The sequence below is a fragment of the Ziziphus jujuba genome, chromosome 9 (assembly GCF_031755915.1).
Source record: "Ziziphus jujuba cultivar Dongzao chromosome 9, ASM3175591v1".
Lineage (NCBI taxonomy): Eukaryota > Viridiplantae > Streptophyta > Magnoliopsida > Rosales > Rhamnaceae > Ziziphus > Ziziphus jujuba.
Window position 1 is genome coordinate 11,544,860 of NC_083387.1, and position 17,878 is coordinate 11,562,737.

At 34.3% G+C, this 17,878-nt stretch overlaps 1 protein-coding gene across 1 annotated transcript; it reads left to right on the plus strand.

Moving 5' to 3' along the window:
• The first annotated feature begins 6,301 nt into the window (after positions 1–6,301).
• Positions 6,302–17,336, plus strand: LOC107427076 (presequence protease 1, chloroplastic/mitochondrial). The gene is made up of 18 exons (XM_016037411.4): positions 6,302–6,745; positions 6,958–7,141; positions 8,353–8,527; positions 8,627–8,759; positions 8,890–8,960; positions 9,604–9,687; positions 10,399–10,489; positions 11,140–11,660; positions 11,828–11,992; positions 12,070–12,416; positions 13,112–13,301; positions 14,500–14,583; positions 14,671–14,768; positions 15,302–15,566; positions 15,648–15,810; positions 15,899–16,079; positions 16,650–16,721; positions 16,908–17,336. Exons 1-18 carry the CDS (start codon positions 6,424–6,426, stop codon positions 17,047–17,049), a joined length of 3,288 nt encoding a protein of 1,095 aa, XP_015892897.3. The 5' UTR covers positions 6,302–6,423; the 3' UTR covers positions 17,050–17,336.
• The last annotated feature ends 542 nt before the right edge of the window (positions 17,337–17,878 follow it).

Here is a 17,878-nt window from a genome sequence, read left to right on the forward strand (position 1 = left end):
TATCCACACCCAGACCACCCGCATGCAATATTGTCCGCTTTGGCCAGGGCCCGCATGGTTTTGCTTTGTGACCCCATTACAACGGTGGGTCCACAAAAGGCCTCGCAAGGGAAATGTATCCACACCCATTTATATGGCATGCTTCGTTCCCCTTTCCAACCGATATGGGATGTTACAATCCTCCCTCCTTAGGGCCCAGCGTCCTCGCTGGCACATCGATCCGGGTCCGGCTCTGATACCACTGTAACAGCCCAGACCACCAACATGCGATATTGTCCGCTTTGGGCCGGGCCCGCACGGTTTTGCTTTGCGATCCCAAAACAACGGTGGGTCCACAAAAGGCCTCGCAAGGAAAAGGTATCCACACCCACTTATATGGCATGCTTCATTCCCCTTTCCAACTGATGTGGGATGTTACAATCCTCCCTCCTTAGGGCCCAGCGTCCTCGCTGGCACATCGATCCGGATCCGGCTCTGATACCACTGTATTTGCAACCCCATTACTATGGTGGGTCCACAAAAGGCCTCGCAAGGGAAAGGTATCCACACCCACTTATATGGCATGCTTCGTTCCCCTTTCCAACCGATGTGGGATGTTACATAAATTGTTTGGAATTAGACACTGGTAATTGAAAGGAAGACAAAACTTGATGTAAAATTTTATTGGACGGATGACCATGCCGAGAATGTCAATCCATTATAGAAGTTATGACACTGGTAGAAGCCATGAGTGAGGTGATGGAGAGAGATTTTTGAGATGGTCACTCATAAACACCTTGATTATTCGATCCTTGCACTAGAATTGCCCCCGTGTGAAGATCCTTCACCACAAAACACTTTGGTGAAAATTCAACAGAAACTTGGTTAGAAAAACAAAACTTTGAAACAAAAATCAGATTTTGTTTCATTGTAGGCACACAAAGGACATTAGACAATAAAAATAATTTAGATTGGGAAGGTAAATAAAAAGAGTTAGAGTGTGTAATTTGTAGACCTTTACCATCTTTGATCACCACGTTATCAATACCATCATAATCAGAATGTAAAGATTAATTTTGGAGGTCATTTGTGACATGATGTGATGCACCAGAGTCAACTAACCAGCTTGGAGTTGATGAGGTACTAGAAGCAGCAAAATTGGCCTGTGGTCGATATCCAAGATTGTAGGGTGTCAGCAGAAGTGGTGTGTTTGAGGATCCTGATGATTGAGGAGATGTCCATGGTGTGAATCTATATTGAGAACAACGTTTAGTTGCATGTCCTTGAATGCCGCACAATTGGCAGAATCCACGATAGAGACGAGAAGATTGTCCACAACCATTCCCTAAGAAATATTACCCTTGATTTGATCTTGAGTGGTTATGGTATTGAGATTGATGTGTGGGATTGTTGTACTGACCAGATCGGGACAAGTTTCCATTGATGCTGCCCTTGGAGTTAAATCTAGATTTATGAGCAACATTGGTTGTGATAAGAGAATTGGATCGTGATGTTTCTCTTTTAAGAAAGGTTTCATGATCAAGGAGTTTGTCATGGAGATTTTCAAATGTGATAGGGGAATTCCGAGCCTTAACAACAACTTTGATATTTTTGTATTCTTGATTGAGACCATGTAAGACATACAAGGTGAGTTGAACATCACTTAGTAGTGAATCAATGAGGGCAAGATCATCTAAAAGGCAGCATGCCCGTTGCATGAAATCAGTGATTGAAAGGGTTCCTGGAGAGAGAGTCATTAGATTTTCTTGTAGTCTGAGTATGTGGCTATGAGAAGGCTTGGCATACATGGTTGCTAGTTTGACCTAAGCAGCTCGAGATGTTTTTGAAGAAGAAATATAAGTGCTAATGTTCTCAGTTACAGATGCAAGAAGAGCATTGATAATAAGACTATCTTGGTGAATCCAATATGAGAATTCAGGATTGGTACTTGAAGTAACCGATGGACAAGGATAACTTCCATCCACAAAGCCATAGAGATTGTAACCAACAAGAAGAGTATGGAATTGGGCTTTCCATGATGAGTAGTTTGTGGGTGTGAGTTTTAATGGAGTTTGAGTTGCAACGTTAATTGTGATGACAGTGTAATTGGTGTTACCAGTGGAGTTATGGTCAGAAGGTGTTTCTGAATTTGTGGAAAAAGAATCTGCCATGGAAACAATGGGAAGAGAATGGCTTAGTTGGGTTTTACTCATTGGAGTTTTTAATGCTCTTATACCATGTAAAAGGAACAGAGTATGCAAGGAAAGAAATTGAATCTTAATGTTTTCATATATGTATTCAATATATATATATATATATATACAATAGGCATGACAGTTTATATGGAAAGAAAAGTACAATCTCGTAATTATGAAAAATTAGTATTGTACATGGAAATGATTGATATAGTGCTAATAGAATATTAATAAAAGAAATTAAAACTGATACAATTATGAAGTAGACTTCGAACTATCCTTAATACGGCTATTCTTAGCACCCTCTCCCATAGTGTGTTCAGCACGTGGAACCCATATCAAAGCTCAGATGAGGCTTACCAGGAATCGAACCTGCAACTTCTATAAACAGGTGTGAGGGGTGCGTCGACTTCCTACCATCTGATCCACCCCCCAGGCTATCAATCATGAATTAGATTGGCTAAACCATCAGCCATCAACTACTATATTCCATTCTCTAAAACCATGTGTAATACAAAATTGAGAATTTTCTAAACAAGGCCATGCAATTCTCCATAAGATCATGATAAGTATTGAGTTTATTTACCAAGTTATTTTCCAACTAAGAAGTGAAACTCTCTAAACACCCCAACATTTTTATTTTTCCTCCAATCAATATTTTGAATTCCGAATATAAGTTTTATTATTATTATTATTTTTTTTTTTTAAATTCTAGAAACCCTTCAACAGCTGTTGCTAGTTTTTTTCCCTTTTCATTTTCTTTAAACCAAAAGTTATATTTTATTCTTAATTTGAAAGAAAAAAAAAAAACAAATTCCCACCTATGTTGCCAGCAACTTGCTTGCTCCTATCAATTGTGAGTTCTTATTATTTTTATTTTTTGAAAAAATTAAAGACATTTTTTTGGTAACTTGAAAAAAATAAAAAGAAAAAGAAAAAAGGAAGGAAGAAGAGAGAGATCCTTGATGAGTGTATGGAGGAGATTATGGAAATGCAAATATAGTTCCAATATCTTTTATCAAAAGGATATTCAACTCTACACATTGTCATGTCTATTTGCTCCTATTAATTATGAATTTTTATTATTTTTACTTTTTGAAAATATTAAGATTTTTTTTGATAAGTTGTAATTTATGATTGGTAAACTTTAACTTGTGATGCTAATTTTCTCTAAAAATATATTAGGTAAATTTGTATAGTGTAATTTTGGACATTATTTGTTAAATATGAATTTTTTTTATTTATATTTGCCTAATTATTAACAGACAATTAAAAGATAAAAAATTTATCAATAATATTGATTTGTTAAAAAAATTTACTAAATATCAATAATATTACAAATTTTTTTAATAAAAAAATCATAAATATTTCAAAATTTCTATGGAAATATATGGAAATTTTAAAATTTTTTATGAAAATTATAGATTTTTAAATGAAATTATGAAAGATTTTATGTGGATATTATGGTGAAAATTTTCATAAAAATTATGAAAAAATATCGAAAATATTAAAAATAAATGCTAGCTGCATTGCATAAAACACTTTATTCAGTCCCATAAATATTTAAATACATACCATAATACCCATGTTAAATTTTTCAAATGATAGGCAACAGAACCGAAACTTAAGTTGGACTCATAAATTTTTAAATACAATAATGCCTTTGTTAAATTTTTTAGATGATAGGTAAAAGAATTGAAACTCAAGTTGGAAAAAAAACAATTCGGCAGAGAACCTAGATGACAATAACCCCTTACAAGATTATATTCAGGCCGATCCCTAAGCTTTGTACTGTTTGTATGTTAAGGCGGTCATAGTTCTTGAGGAGGATCGACTACTGGGAAATGCAATAATAGATGTGAAACTTTGGAGCTTGATCATGAAATCGACATTGTTTTAAGCTGGTCGACGTTTGTGCGGTTGTTGAGTTGGTTTTGGTGTCTAATACCGTGTCATCTTTCACTCGGTGATTCTTCTTCTTCTTCTCCGACCAGGAAATCTTGACCTTTGTCTAAGAAATCTTCTTCTTCCACAATCTCGCATCTCCCTTATTCTTGATTGGACTTTCATACCCAAACATAATTTACGATTTCATCAATTTTAACCAACTCTCTTCCTCACCTGTGCAACTCTCTCTTCCTTTTCTTTGCCATCATCTATCATTCCTATCATCAACATCTAATTTCAGAATAAGGAAATTGATTGAATCTGATAATGAAATTGATTAAAATGAAGAGTTGGCTTAGAACGTCATAGCTTTTTACTATGATTTCTTTAAAGGAGATTGATATATGATAATGATGGAGTTTCATTAGGATTGAAGGTCTTGAATCTTTTGGATTCGGCCATGGAAACAAAGCAGAGGCTCTGATCTGCTTGTGAAAGGAAGAAAACCAACTTTGAAAAAAAAAGAAGATATTTGGGTAATTTAAATATGTATGAGACTGTATATAGTTTTTTTTGCATCGCTAAAAGAATTACTCATAGGTTAATTTCCTTTTAAAGTATTTAAAAAATAGAAAATTTGCCAAAATTTTATGGAAAATTTCAATATTTTAAATTATAGATAAGAGTAATATTATAGATACCATTTAGCCTATCAATAAATATATGTGTTATTATTTAATTGATTAATATATTATTATAATATAAAAATAAATAAATAAATTCTTTAAAAGATAAGTGTAATTTAATATAAACTTAGCAAATAATCCACGTATGATGCATGTAATACTATTCATACGAGAATAAACATATTTACTAATTTTACAAATATTGAGTTTATTTATTTATTTAGTTTTTTATCTGAAAAGAGAGCCTATTGGCTCTTGGAGAACTTTATTAACATTGTGGAAGAAGCTTTTCCTATAGAGTCATACAAAACAAGTTGGTCCACTTCCTTGGGAGGAACATCATACACTTGTAATCCCGAACTAAAAAGATGACTCGGATCTGCTATATTACCAGCTACTATATAACATAATAGAAAATTGAGAATTCATTCTAAACAAGGTCCTGCAATTCTCCACAAGATCCTGATAAGTATTGAGTTTATTTACGAAGTTATTTTTCAACTAAGAAGTGAAACTCTCCAAACACCCTAACATTTTTATTTTTCCTCCAATCAATATTTTGAATTCCAAATATAAGTTTTAATTTTTTTTTTTTTTCCCCCAGAAACCCTTCGACAGCCATTGGTAGTTTTTTTCCTTGTTCATTTTCTTTAAACCAAAAGTTACTTTTATTCTTAATTTAAAAAAAAAAAAGACAAAAAAAAAGGAAGACAAATTCCCAGCTATGTTGCCAGCAACTTGATCCTATCAATTGTGCGTTCTTGTTCTTTTTATTTTTATTTTTTGAAAAAATTAAAGACATTTTTTTGGTAACTTGAAAAAACCAAAAAAAAAAAAAGAAAAACACAAAGAAAAGAAAGAAAGAAAGAAGAGAAAGAAGAGAAAGACCCTTGATGAGTGTATGGAGGAGAATGTGGAAATGAAAATATAAGTTCCTTCCAATTTCTTTTCTCAAAAGGGTATTCTTAATAGGCCGAGTCCAAGTTCTCCTGGGACAATGCCGCAGCGGGTCGACATGTGTGATGGTTCTCGAGCCCATATTTTAAAATTTTATTTCGTACATTTAGCTCATTTTATAAACTAATTTTGGTCTAAAAAATAATCCTAGGATTTTTTTTTTCAAAAAAGGAAAAGTGGATCTTATATATGACAGGGTAAGATTGTAAGTAACCTTACCTATCATAAATAATATTGTTTCAAATTCTTCCCAAATCATATTTACATATTTTACAGATCTCTTAGCAAAAAAATATAAATATTCTACAAGTCACTAAAATAAAATTTTAATTTAATATTTCCAAAAACAATAAAACAAAAATGGACAAACCTTGCCTTCTACTACATATTATTATTATAATGGTTTTTTTTTTTTTTTAGCTAACTAAATAGAGAAAATTTCCCATGTATATTTTTTTGTTAGCGGTATCTAAAATGAATACGTTAGTCTCAAGATTTTTTTCCCTCCCCAATCGTTAAAAAAAAAAAAAAAAGAAAAAAAAAAACCATTAAATCAACCACTCGATATGTAACACTGCTGTCCATAAAAGAAGCCACTCGATAGAACCCGCACACGCTTCTCAATCCCACACCATCTTCTCTCTGTCTTCTTGCGAAGCTAAAAGATTTTTGGCAGCATTGTATTGTAAGCTTGGGAGCTGAGGAAAGCCGCAAAAAAAATGGAGAGAGCCACTCTGCTTCGTTCTCTCTCCTGCTCTTCTCTCGCTTCCAACCGATTCTTCACCTTTCGCTCTGCTCACGGACTCGCTCGCTCTTCTTTCTCATCGTCGTCGTCGTCGTCGTCTTCATCTCCACGAAACCTCCGCCACCGTCTCAATCCCAACATATCCTCGCATTCTTTGATTCGCCGCCACTGGAGATTGTTTCCTGCATCGTCTTCTTCCTCCTCCTCCTCCTACTCCTTGTCGCTCCGCTTCCAAAAGCATTTCTCCACTCTCTCCCCGCGCGCCGTCGTCTCTCCCCCTTCTCAGTCTTCACCAGGTGCAAAGCTTCGTTAACTTTATAGCCCTAGCTTTCATTTCCGTAAGACTGAAAAACACTGAGAAATTGAATCGTTGAGAAGCATTTTGTGATTGATTCTGGATTTTTTTTTCTTTTTTTATTTGGAAATTTTGCGCTGGGAAGTTGAAGGTGCATAAAAAAAATGATTGAAATTGAAATTACTAGTGTGTTTTTGGTTTTTCTGAGTGTAGAATTTGCTGGGGTTCACGATGAGGTTGCGGAGAAGTTTGGTTTTGAGAAAGTTTCTGAGGAGTTTATCGGAGAGTGTAAATCGAAAGCTGCGCTTTTTAGACATAAAAAGACAGGGGCAGAAGTCATGTCCTTATCCAACGATGATGAAAATAAGGTTTTTGGCATTGTTTTCCGGACACCTCCGTAAGTACCACTTCCAGTGTTTGTCTTTTCATTTCTATTCTGCAATGATGATTGTGTAGGAAAATGGTTTTTTTTTTTTTTTTTTTTTTTTTTTTTTTTTTTTTTTTTAATGCATCTCATAGAAACTGACTATGGAAAATAAGAATGTTTTCTTTCTCTCTGTAGGTCTTTTTATTTTTATTTTTAATAATATAGAATTTAAAGTAATGAGAAGGTTTGGAATCTGATTGTAAGAAAATAGTTTATTTTGACGTTAATTAAATATTTATAATGTTTAATTTTCCATGGTGCGTTAGGAGGGAAAAGAGTTAGGATTCTAGATGTAGTTTATAATGACTGTGTTACTATGAATTACGCTTTCTGAATAAAAGGTATAAAATGGTAAATAATGCACCAATTATTGTGTAAGCAGAGATGCTGATTACAGTAATTTGTACCTTTTTTTATTGGTTTTTGAGAATATTATACTTCTATAAGCATCTCAATGAAAGCTTTTGAATAGAATTACCTCTTCATATGATGGATTTCTTTAACATGTTCAATGAAAGCAAGAAGAATGAGATTAGTTGTTAATCAGTCTGGTATGGTGCTATGCTATTCTATGACAATCACAATATAGTTTGGTGTCTGTGTAAAAGGAGATTTAGATGATTAAAGTACAGCTTACGCATTAGGGCAAGCCAGGAAAGGTGAGTTCTGAAGTTGTTCACGAGACAACATCAAACCTCAAGATGAGGCAACTCCTTTTAATAAGTAAATAGCATGAAATTTTCCTTGTGTGGGCGGAATTGAGGAAATACATATATATATATATATATACACATAAGAGGAGGCTACGGTGCGGTCCGTCCGCATGCGAACCCGCACCAAAGCTGCGCTTGCTGACGCTTTTTTTGAAAGCGTCATCTCACCGTAACCTCCTCTTATATATATATATATATATAAATATATGTTAATTCAATAAATTTATCACTACTGCATAATTGTTCATGGCCTATATGGATTGCAATGGATGGCATACTTCGTGATCAAGTTGATTTTGAGCTGGTTGAGTTGGTTTTTGGTAAATTTTTATCTTCCCAGGCTACATTCTTAATTCTTGAAAATAAAAATCAATGTTTGATTGCTTCAAATGACTCTTGAACTTTTCCTCGTGTTTTTAAAGGTTGACCAATATTTTTTGTTCTTCTTTGATATTTCTGCTGATGCAGGAAAGATTCCACAGGGATTCCTCACATATTGGAACACAGTGTATTGTGTGGGTCAAGAAAGTATCCTCTGAAAGAACCATTTGTTGAATTATTGAAAGGGAGCCTACATACTTTTTTGAATGCTTTCACATATCCAGATAGGACTTGCTATCCAGTTGCTTCCACAAACACGAAGGTAGAATGGTGCCTGGAAAAGTGAATTGGATTTAAAAATAAAAATGTGTTAATTCTTGCATCCAACATAGATTTTGAAACAGGTTTGTTATTTAAACAGGATTTCTATAATCTTGTTGATGTATACCTAGATGCTGTTTTCTTCCCTAAATGCGTGGAGGACTTCCAAACATTCCAACAGGAGGGTTGGCATTATGAACTCAACAATCCTTCTGAAGAAATATCTTATAAAGGTAGGATTTTCTGTTCGTAAACCAAACCATTGAATTCTCTTCTGTTCTCCTTTGGAATATGGTTTACGGTTAGACTATATTTGTTAACTTGTTAGGTAATCGGTTACAAGTCATTTTCTTCCTATTTTAGGGGTTGTTTTCAATGAGATGAAAGGAGTGTACTCCCAGCCTGATAATATATTAGGGCGGACTTCTCAACAGGCAAGTTCTTTTCTTGTCCAATTGTTTATTTCAATGGTCTGTACAATTCTGAAACTCAGCAGAACACTCCAATCATCTGAATGATCATTCAGAACAAGTCTTATCAATTAGCATACCATATTTATTTTATTCCATGTACTAAATTTGAGTGTCAAATGAACCATCGTTGCTTGAATTTGTTTCAAATTACCATTCCAAGCTGCTTCCCTCTCTCTGTCAAATATAACTATAATAATGACTATTCCATTAGTCTGTCTTTTTTCTTGGTAGATATATATGTGTTACTTCAAGATTACTCTCTTTTATGTGAAATTTCCTTATGTGAAATATATCACACTCCAGTAGGGTAGTTTGATGGCAGACCATACAACTAGTTCGGAAGAGACTCATGCTTGGTCACTGTAAATTCAAACTTTTGGTCTAAATGTGTTATAGAAGCAAATGCACACCTGAATTGATAAAAATTGAACGAGACACACATTTCAATACATATTCTGAAATTTCTATTTACTTAATCATTTTGTGAGCTACCTTTATGCCTTCTGGATAGAAAAATTTGTTTTTCTTTTCCAATTTTTAAAATGCTTTAACATAAAAGTTGTCTTGTTCTATTTTATAACTGTTGCACATGCATTTGGCTCAGGCTCTTTTTCCAGACAATACATATGGTGTTGATAGTGGAGGAGATCCAGAAGTTATTCCCAAACTTACATTTGAGGAATTCAAGGTTTGTGTATTCACTAATTTGGAATTTTCCTTTTTGTTTTCTGGAATGACATTTATATAATTTAGAAGGCAAAAATGTAGGCGTCCAGTGTCCTTACTTATTAATATGAATGCTTTTATGGTATTATTTAATGGTGTGCTTTTTCTCTTCCTGTATACTCATTTAATCAAAATTGAGCTGGAGAAATATAGTATATGTGGTCAATACTACTTGAATTAATTCACTATACAAAGTTTTTTGTGGAATCTAGTGGAGTTTTGCATGTAGACAGGTCAGCAATAGAAATTAATCTGTTCATGTAATTTGGGATGTCAAATGCTAATATTTAGGATTTGACTATATAAGGCTTTGTAGACTAGATATTTGTTCTTTATTAGAGAACTTTTCCCACCCCTTGCTGTAGCTTGTTTTATTTAAAAGCTTTTATTAGTTTTATGTGAAATTATTGTAGTTTGCAAGTAGCCTCTGAAGTGGATGGGGCATGCTGTAAATACGTCTTGATATTGTTTTTTCGGAAAATTGGTCTTGGTTTTTATTGAGTTTAGGTTAACGAATTATGTAACCTTTTTGCTGCACAATTATCATCAATTCAGGATCAGAACTCAAGGACATTAATGAAAATTCACTGTATATTATTAATATGTTTGCATATAAATTTTGCTTAATAATTTTTGTCATTAAAGGTTCTTTTCTTTCTGAGAATATGTGCAGGAGTTTCACAGTAAATATTACCACCCGAGCAATGCGAGAATATGGTTTTATGGAGATGATGATCCAAATGAGCGCCTACGCATTTTGAGTGGTAATAACTGATTTTCGCTTGTAGAAATATATATGTTTATGCCTTTCTTATATTACCTCTGAATTACATCTTCTAATGCACGACTACTTTGGAATTTACAATGACAAACATGTGTAATTTTGTGTCAAAGAAAAGTGACTCTAAGCTACAGTTACAACAGTATGCCTTTGAAGGCACTGGTCTGCCCCTTCAGACCACTGTAATCATTGAAGGCTACTAGGCCAGATATGCTACTAGGTTCTGTATTGGGTATTATTTGTTGTACCTGTTAAAAAATAAATATTACAATGTTATTTTTATTTTTAAACATATTATACTTTATATCCAAATAATTTTTGTATTCATGCACATGAAACAAATATATATATATGTATATATTCCTGAAACAATATGGAAAACCGCATGATTTTTTATTTGTTTCCCTTTTTAGTTTTCAACCAGTTTGTTTCGAACCTCAATTATGGGTTACATAATTAACAAAAGGAATGTAACAGTTAACTGGAATCTGTGACTGATTACAGCCTTCATATCTTTGCTTTCATTTTCTTGTTTGAAATGAATGATGTATTGGCTTAGAATTCTGGAATACTTTACTTCTTTTAAAGTTGTAGCATCTTACTCTCTGTCTCTCTGTCTATCCTCTCCCTCAGAATATTTAGATACGTTTAGTGCAAATTCAGCTCCACGTGAATCAAGGATTGAACCACAAAAGCTATTTTCAGAGCCAGTCAGGATTGTTGAGAAATACCCTGCTGGTGAAGGGGGTGATTTGAAGAAGAAAAACATGGTATGCCTTAACTGGTTGCTCTCTGAGAAGCCATTAGACTTGGAAACAGAGCTTACCCTTGGGTTTCTGGATCATCTCTTGTTGGGAACTCCTGCTTCTCCACTAAGGAAAATCTTGCTGGAAAGTGGCCTGGGAGATGCTATTGTTGGTGGTGGCATAGAGGATGAGCTCCTTCAACCTCAATTTAGTATTGGGTTGAAAGGTGTTTCTGAAGATGACATTAAAAAGGTAGAAGAATTAGTCATGGCTACATTTAAGAAGTTGGCAGAGGAAGGTTTTGAAACAGATGCTGTGGAGGCATCAATGAATACAATTGAGTTTTCTCTCAAGGAAAACAACACTGGATCCTTTCCTCGTGGTCTATCCCTGATGCTCCGATCCATTGTAAGCAAATAGTCCGTTTCGTTTTTTCCTTTTTATTTGTGTCCATGTTCTTCTTTTTATTTTATTTGTTTATTTATTTTTTTGTAGCTTGGTTTTTCCTCTTAGTGTCTTCATCCTCTTCTCATTTTTATTTTTTTTCACATGCTACTTTGGTTTTTATCATACAGGGTAAATGGATATATGATTTGGATCCCTTTGAGCCATTGAAGTATGAGGAACCTTTGAAGGCCTTAAAAGCCAGAATAGCAGAGGAAGGCTCCAAAGCTGTTTTTTCTCCTTTGATTGAAAAGTACATTTTAAACAATCCTCACAGAGTTACAGTAGAAATGCAGGTGAGAATGTATTTATTTTAGCACAACCAACTCTACGTCAGTTACATCAGTTACCAATAAGTAAATTTCTTTGTCAGCCTGATCCTGAGAAAGCTTCTCGTGATGAGGCAAGTGAAAAGGAAATTTTGAGAAAAGTTAAGGAAAGCATGACAGAAGAAGATCTTGCTGAGTTAGCGCGGGCTACAGAAGAGCTGCGACAGAAGCAAGAAACTCCTGATCCGCCAGAAGCTTTGAAGAGTGTTCCAAGCCTTTCTCTGCAAGACATCCCTAAAGAACCCATACATATTCCCACAGAGATTGGGGATATTAATGGAGTAAAGGTTTTGAAGCATGATCTTTTCACAAATGATGTCCTTTACTCAGAAGTTGTTTTCAATTTGAGTTCTGTGAAGCAAGAACTTCTTCCTTTGGTACCACTTTTTTGGTAAGATGAATTGATGCAGTCTACAATAGTATCTCACCCCATTTGCATATCTTATTTGAATTCTATCTATATGCACTTTTCACTGTGAGCATAGGAAATATGTTCCACAAATTAAAGTAGCTTTTACAGATATGTTTTCAACATGAATCTAAAACTAGTTTTAGGTTTTTCTATTTCCAAGTGATATTAAATGGTGCTGCCAATATCAATATATGAAACTTTTTTTTTTTTTTTTTTTTTTAAGCTTATTAATCAGAAGTAAATTCTATTGTCTAAAGATGCATATTTTCTTTGGTTAAATAATTACTGTGTAAAAATATGAAACGATTAGCAAAGCCATAACCTAATTTTTCTATGAGTGAGAAACTCTCATCACTGAAGACTTCTTCACTATAGAGGTATAACATCCATTTCTATTCCTAGTTACTGTGAAAAGATAGCTAAGCCAACAGTCTTTTAAGGTTGAATTTTATGTTCATGTATCTGCGAGTGCAACCCTATTTCCTCAAAACATGATACAGATTTCCCTAAACTGAGAGCATAAGGGCAAAGTATATACCATTATTTTAAAATGAAAGAAGCAATATTATAAGTGACAGAGCTGTTGTATTTATGATATGATGAAAAACTATCAGCTGATTTAATGCATTTCTTTTATAATGTTTAACTGCTGAATTCTTTGGTGTCCTTGACAGTCAATCATTGCTGGAGATGGGTACAAAAGACTTGACTTTCGTGCAACTTAATCAGTTGATTGGAAGGAAAACTGGAGGAATATCTGTTTACCCATTGACCTCGTCTGTAAGGGGCAAAGAGGATCCCTGTAGCCGTGTAATTGTTCGAGGCAAAGCCATGGCAGGACGTGCTGAAGACCTATTCAACCTGGTAATTTATTCTTTTCTAAATTGGAAGATGAAATTTTCTCCATTTTTTTTCCACTGGTTATAGTTAGTAGTGTATGTGGTAGGCATAGAATTTGTTAATTTTTGTTTGACTTATTTGCCATGGCAGCATGGTTCAGTCAATCCACCCTAAGGAGTGAAGACCCATTTAACCTGCTTCCTTTTTATTTTTTATTTTTGGGAGGGGAAATATTCCATATGAGAGTTCAACCTCTAACCCTTGCTATTCTATCTATCATTGAGAAATGTGTTTCTCCGGTTCAATATTCCATTGAACAGAATAGTTCAAGCATGTGAATTTGGCTTCAACTGCTTGAGTCTCCTTAGATATCAATGATGTAGTAGATCTTGCTGCCTTCTAACTTCTTGTTGCTATATTTCTCTATGGGTGAATCTTTGCAGGTCTGTTCAGTTATGCTTAACTTATTTTGTCCCTCTATTACACTTGTTACCATATTTTAGGAGCCGATATGATTGTCCTAACATATATTCATACTTAATCGTGATGAAATAACTTCTATGACATTTATATTTAAAGTATGTAGAAAGAAGCATATTTTCTTATTGATTGCACTTACTTATGTTTAGATGTAATTTCAAAGTTCTAAATGGTCTCTTTTTTTTCTTTTTTCTTTTTTTGGGCTATTGGCCTTGTCAGTGTTGGAACATGGAAACCCTCAATTTCGCTTATACTAATAAGCAAACTAATATAAAGGAAAATACTAGATTGGGACTCTAAATGTGCTTTGCTTTGTCTTTTTTCCTTAAAATCTTGCAACATGTTCGAAGGTTTGGTGTAGCAAGCCTGATTTTATTCTTCTTGGCTAAAAATCCTATAATGAAAGTTACATTATGCATGGGCCACCAGTTTTTTAAACATGTAATTGGTGCTTCGTGGCTATCATTTTTTGAGGAAGTGTTTCCTTCATTTGTCAGTTTCCTTTCCTCTGTCAAATATTACAAGCATGATGGTGTTCTAATAGAACTTATTTTTATCTTTCTGTACTTCTTATTGTGATTGTTCTGAGCATGTAATTGGTGTATCAATACTGACTATATTGTCATTCTTTCTTTACTTGCTTCATATTATCAATTGACTGGGTATATTACTGTTCAAAAAATGACTGCTTTTAGCTAAAAGATTGTATTACTCTTCATGCGACCATGTTATGTTGTTGTAGGTTAATTCTGTTCTTCAAGAAGTTCAATTTACAGACCAGCAACGGTTTAAGCAATTTGTTTCCCAAAGCAAAGCAAGAATGGAGGTATTTGGAAACATAGGCTACAGGACTAGCTAGCATCTGATTGCTTAATTTCAGACTTCAAATTTGACTTAATTTCTCTTTCCTCAGAACCGATTAAGAGGCAGTGGTCATGGCATTGCAGCTGCAAGAATGGATGCAAAGTTAAATCTTGCAGGGTGGATTTCTGAACAAATGGGTGGTGTCAGGTTGGACTAGATCTTTCCATTTTTTCTTGTAGACTAATATACATGATCCAACATTTTCATGTGTCTTCTCCTTTATGTGCAAGTTTCAAGTTCAGCAACACAGAAAACCTCTTTTTTTTTTTTTCTTTTTTTTTCTTTTTTTTTTTTTTTTTTTTTTTTTTTTTGGTATTTAAAAATTGCAGTAACATATAATAAACTGAAACTTTGTTTTCTGTCATCGATCTTGCCATTATAATGCATTTTATTTTTGCATTTTTATTTGACATGATAATTATATTATTTTTGTTGTTGTTTGTTTTTGCCCATCTCCTCTTGAACTTGTGATCTAGTGGTCATAACCCCCCCACTTGACCACATGAACTAGAAGGTTGTGGGCATGATAATTATATTCTTTCAAGTTAACATTGTAATATATTCTTATTTGTAGGAATAATTGGTGAGACTTCCAAGTTTCATGCTTTAACTTTTAGCTAATCTAATTTGATGGCTTATATTTGATTAAGGGAATTGATACAGTTTTTATCTATATATAGTTACCTGGAATTCCTCAAAGAACTTGAACAGAAAGTTGATCAAGACTGGGATGGAGTTTCTTCATCTCTTGAGGAGATACGTAAATCCTTATTGTCTAGGAATAGCTGCCTGGTGAATTTGACTGCAGATGGAAAGAATCTCACCAACTCTGAGAAGTTTGTTAGCAAATTTCTTGATTTGCTTCCTAACCGCTCTCCTATTGAAGCAACTACTTGGAATGCTCGGCTATCTTCAGACAATGAAGCCATTGTAATACCTACTCAGGTGGGATATATCATTTTCTCTTCCTCTTTTTTTCCTTTTTGTTTTCATTTGAGATAATTATTTCTAAACATCTTCCTACAGGTTAATTATGTTGGAAAAGCCGCAAACGTTTATGAAACAGGTTACCAGCTCAAAGGGAGTGCATATGTGATTTCAAAATACATTAGTAATACATGGTTGTGGGATCGTGTAAGAGTTAGTGGTGGTGCTTATGGAGGTTTTTGTGATTTTGATACCCACTCAGGTACAACTCAATTTTTTCTTTTTTTTATGTTGGTAAGGACATTTAGATGATGCTATAGAATCTTACCCTTTTTTATTTATTTATGCAGGGGTGTTTTCCTTCTTATCATATCGTGACCCCAACTTACTGAAGACACTCGATGTATATGATGGAACTGGAGAATTCCTACGCCAATTGGAAATGGATGATGATGCTCTTACAAAAGCTATTATTGGTACCATAGGGGATGTGGATGCATACCAGCTTCCTGATGCAAAAGGTTATAGTAGGTAAGTGGATGGTACTTTCTACATTGTGGTGGAAATTTTCATTTTCACTATTTTGCGGCAGAATTGTACATGAGTGTTCGACTTTGGGGGAAATTCTAATCTGTTGATGCTGTTATGTTGTTGCTATAACTTGAGGGAAAAAACCACAATCAAAATCATTTATGCACCTGTGTGTTCTCCCTCTTTCCCTTCGATGGAGAAGAGAAAAGGGGAGGACATAAAGATTTGAAATTGCTGCCAACCTTCCTTGAGATTCCTAAGGCATTGACCTCTCCAGTATTTGTTCAAGTTTTTCCGGTGGTTACAGTGCAGAATCATTTATTAAGAATTGCGAGGTTTTTCGGAAATATACGTGCATGCATGTAATTAAATGTTAACATGCTATACAAGGGCCACTTAACATTAATTGTCATATAATAATAACTAATTCTTGTAAGACTTGGATTTGTTGTGGTATAGGCTGACATTAAGATCATTGCCATGCCAGAAACAGTTAAGAATGTTTTGAATGCGCTGCTGCTGTTTCTTTAGCACATTCATGAATTAACTTTTGCCCTCTTCTCCCCACAGTTTGTTGCGGTATTTGTTGGGAGTCAGCGATGAAGAAAGGCAACGAAGACGTGAAGAGATATTGGCAACCAGGTAAACATATTTATTGCAGCTGATGCCATGACCTGATATTCAAGTTGCAAATTATGCCAAAAATAGGTTGCTATTAAGTGACATTTTTCCGTTCAAGCCATCTGTGCCCTAAAATTATTCTGTTTGGGGTTGTGATCAAACTTTCTTCAGCACTTATAGTCCTTTTTGTTTCCCTGATCCATACAGCTTGAAGGACTTCAAAGAATTTGCAGATGCTATTGATGCAGTTAAGGCTAAAGGGGTTGTGGTTGCAGTGGCATCTCCAGACGACATTGACGCTGCACATAAGGAGCATGGTAACTTCTTTCAAATCAAGAAGGCCCTTTAAGGCTTCATACAAAGATATCTCTGAAGGCTGGCATTTCTTACAATATTTTCTGTTACAGTAGGAGATGCCCAAACTGTTGCCCCTGTTTTTACATTTACTGAATAGAAAAATGCAACTAATATAATGAAAAACAGAGAATATTTATAACATGAAAGTCTACCATATGAGGGGTGATACAGATATTTTGTATTCTTAACATTGAAACAGTGCCCGCCAAATTTTTGACCTCTCAGATTTCAGCCTAAAATCGTTTGCTGATTTTTCAATTGAGCAGTAGTTTTGAGTTATTTCTGGTTAAGTTTAATATTCTGATTTAGTAGGAAATCCAAAGTTTTGAGTTATTTCTGGTAAAGTTTAATTTTCTGATTTAGTAGGAAATCCAACTTCCTGTGAAAGAAGAATGTAGAGTGCAATTTCCATTTTCACCGTTAGGCACTGATTTTATGTTATTTTTCTATTACACTGCACGCGACACATATTTATGTTGCAACTTTGGTTGACTCTATGTTTCTTTGATTTTGTTTGAAGCAAATAAGAAAGCCATACAAAGGGTCTAAAATAAAAAAGAGATTTTTGTTCAACTTTCTTCTTCTTTGGAGAATGAACGGTATTTTAACATGATACGAAAACTGCAAATACTGAATTAAGGAGAGAGATTCTTAAACATAAATCCCCATGCATGTTGTATTTAAATGTCTATCGGACAAGTGAGGTTGTTCTAGTGGTAATTTCCCTCACCCCACCACAAGACTCTGGGTTTGAAATACATTCATTCTCTTTCAAAGTGCAAAGTATTGTAACTTCTCAGCAAGTGATTGGGATTGCCGAC

What these genes read in the sequence shown, in the direction of transcription:
- LOC107427076 (XM_016037411.4), top strand. Translation starts at nt 6,424, where the DNA reads ATGGAGAGAGCCACTCTGCTTCGTTCTCTCTCCTGCTCTTCTCTCGCT. An exon ending in GAACAAATGGGTGGTGTCAG is followed by an intron (nt 14,769 to 15,301) that starts GTTGGACTAGAT and finishes ATCTATATATAG; the next exon opens with TTACCTGGAATTCCTCAAAG. An exon ending in TGATTTTGATACCCACTCAG is followed by an intron (nt 15,811 to 15,898) that starts GTACAACTCAAT and finishes TTATTTATGCAG; the next exon opens with GGGTGTTTTCCTTCTTATCA.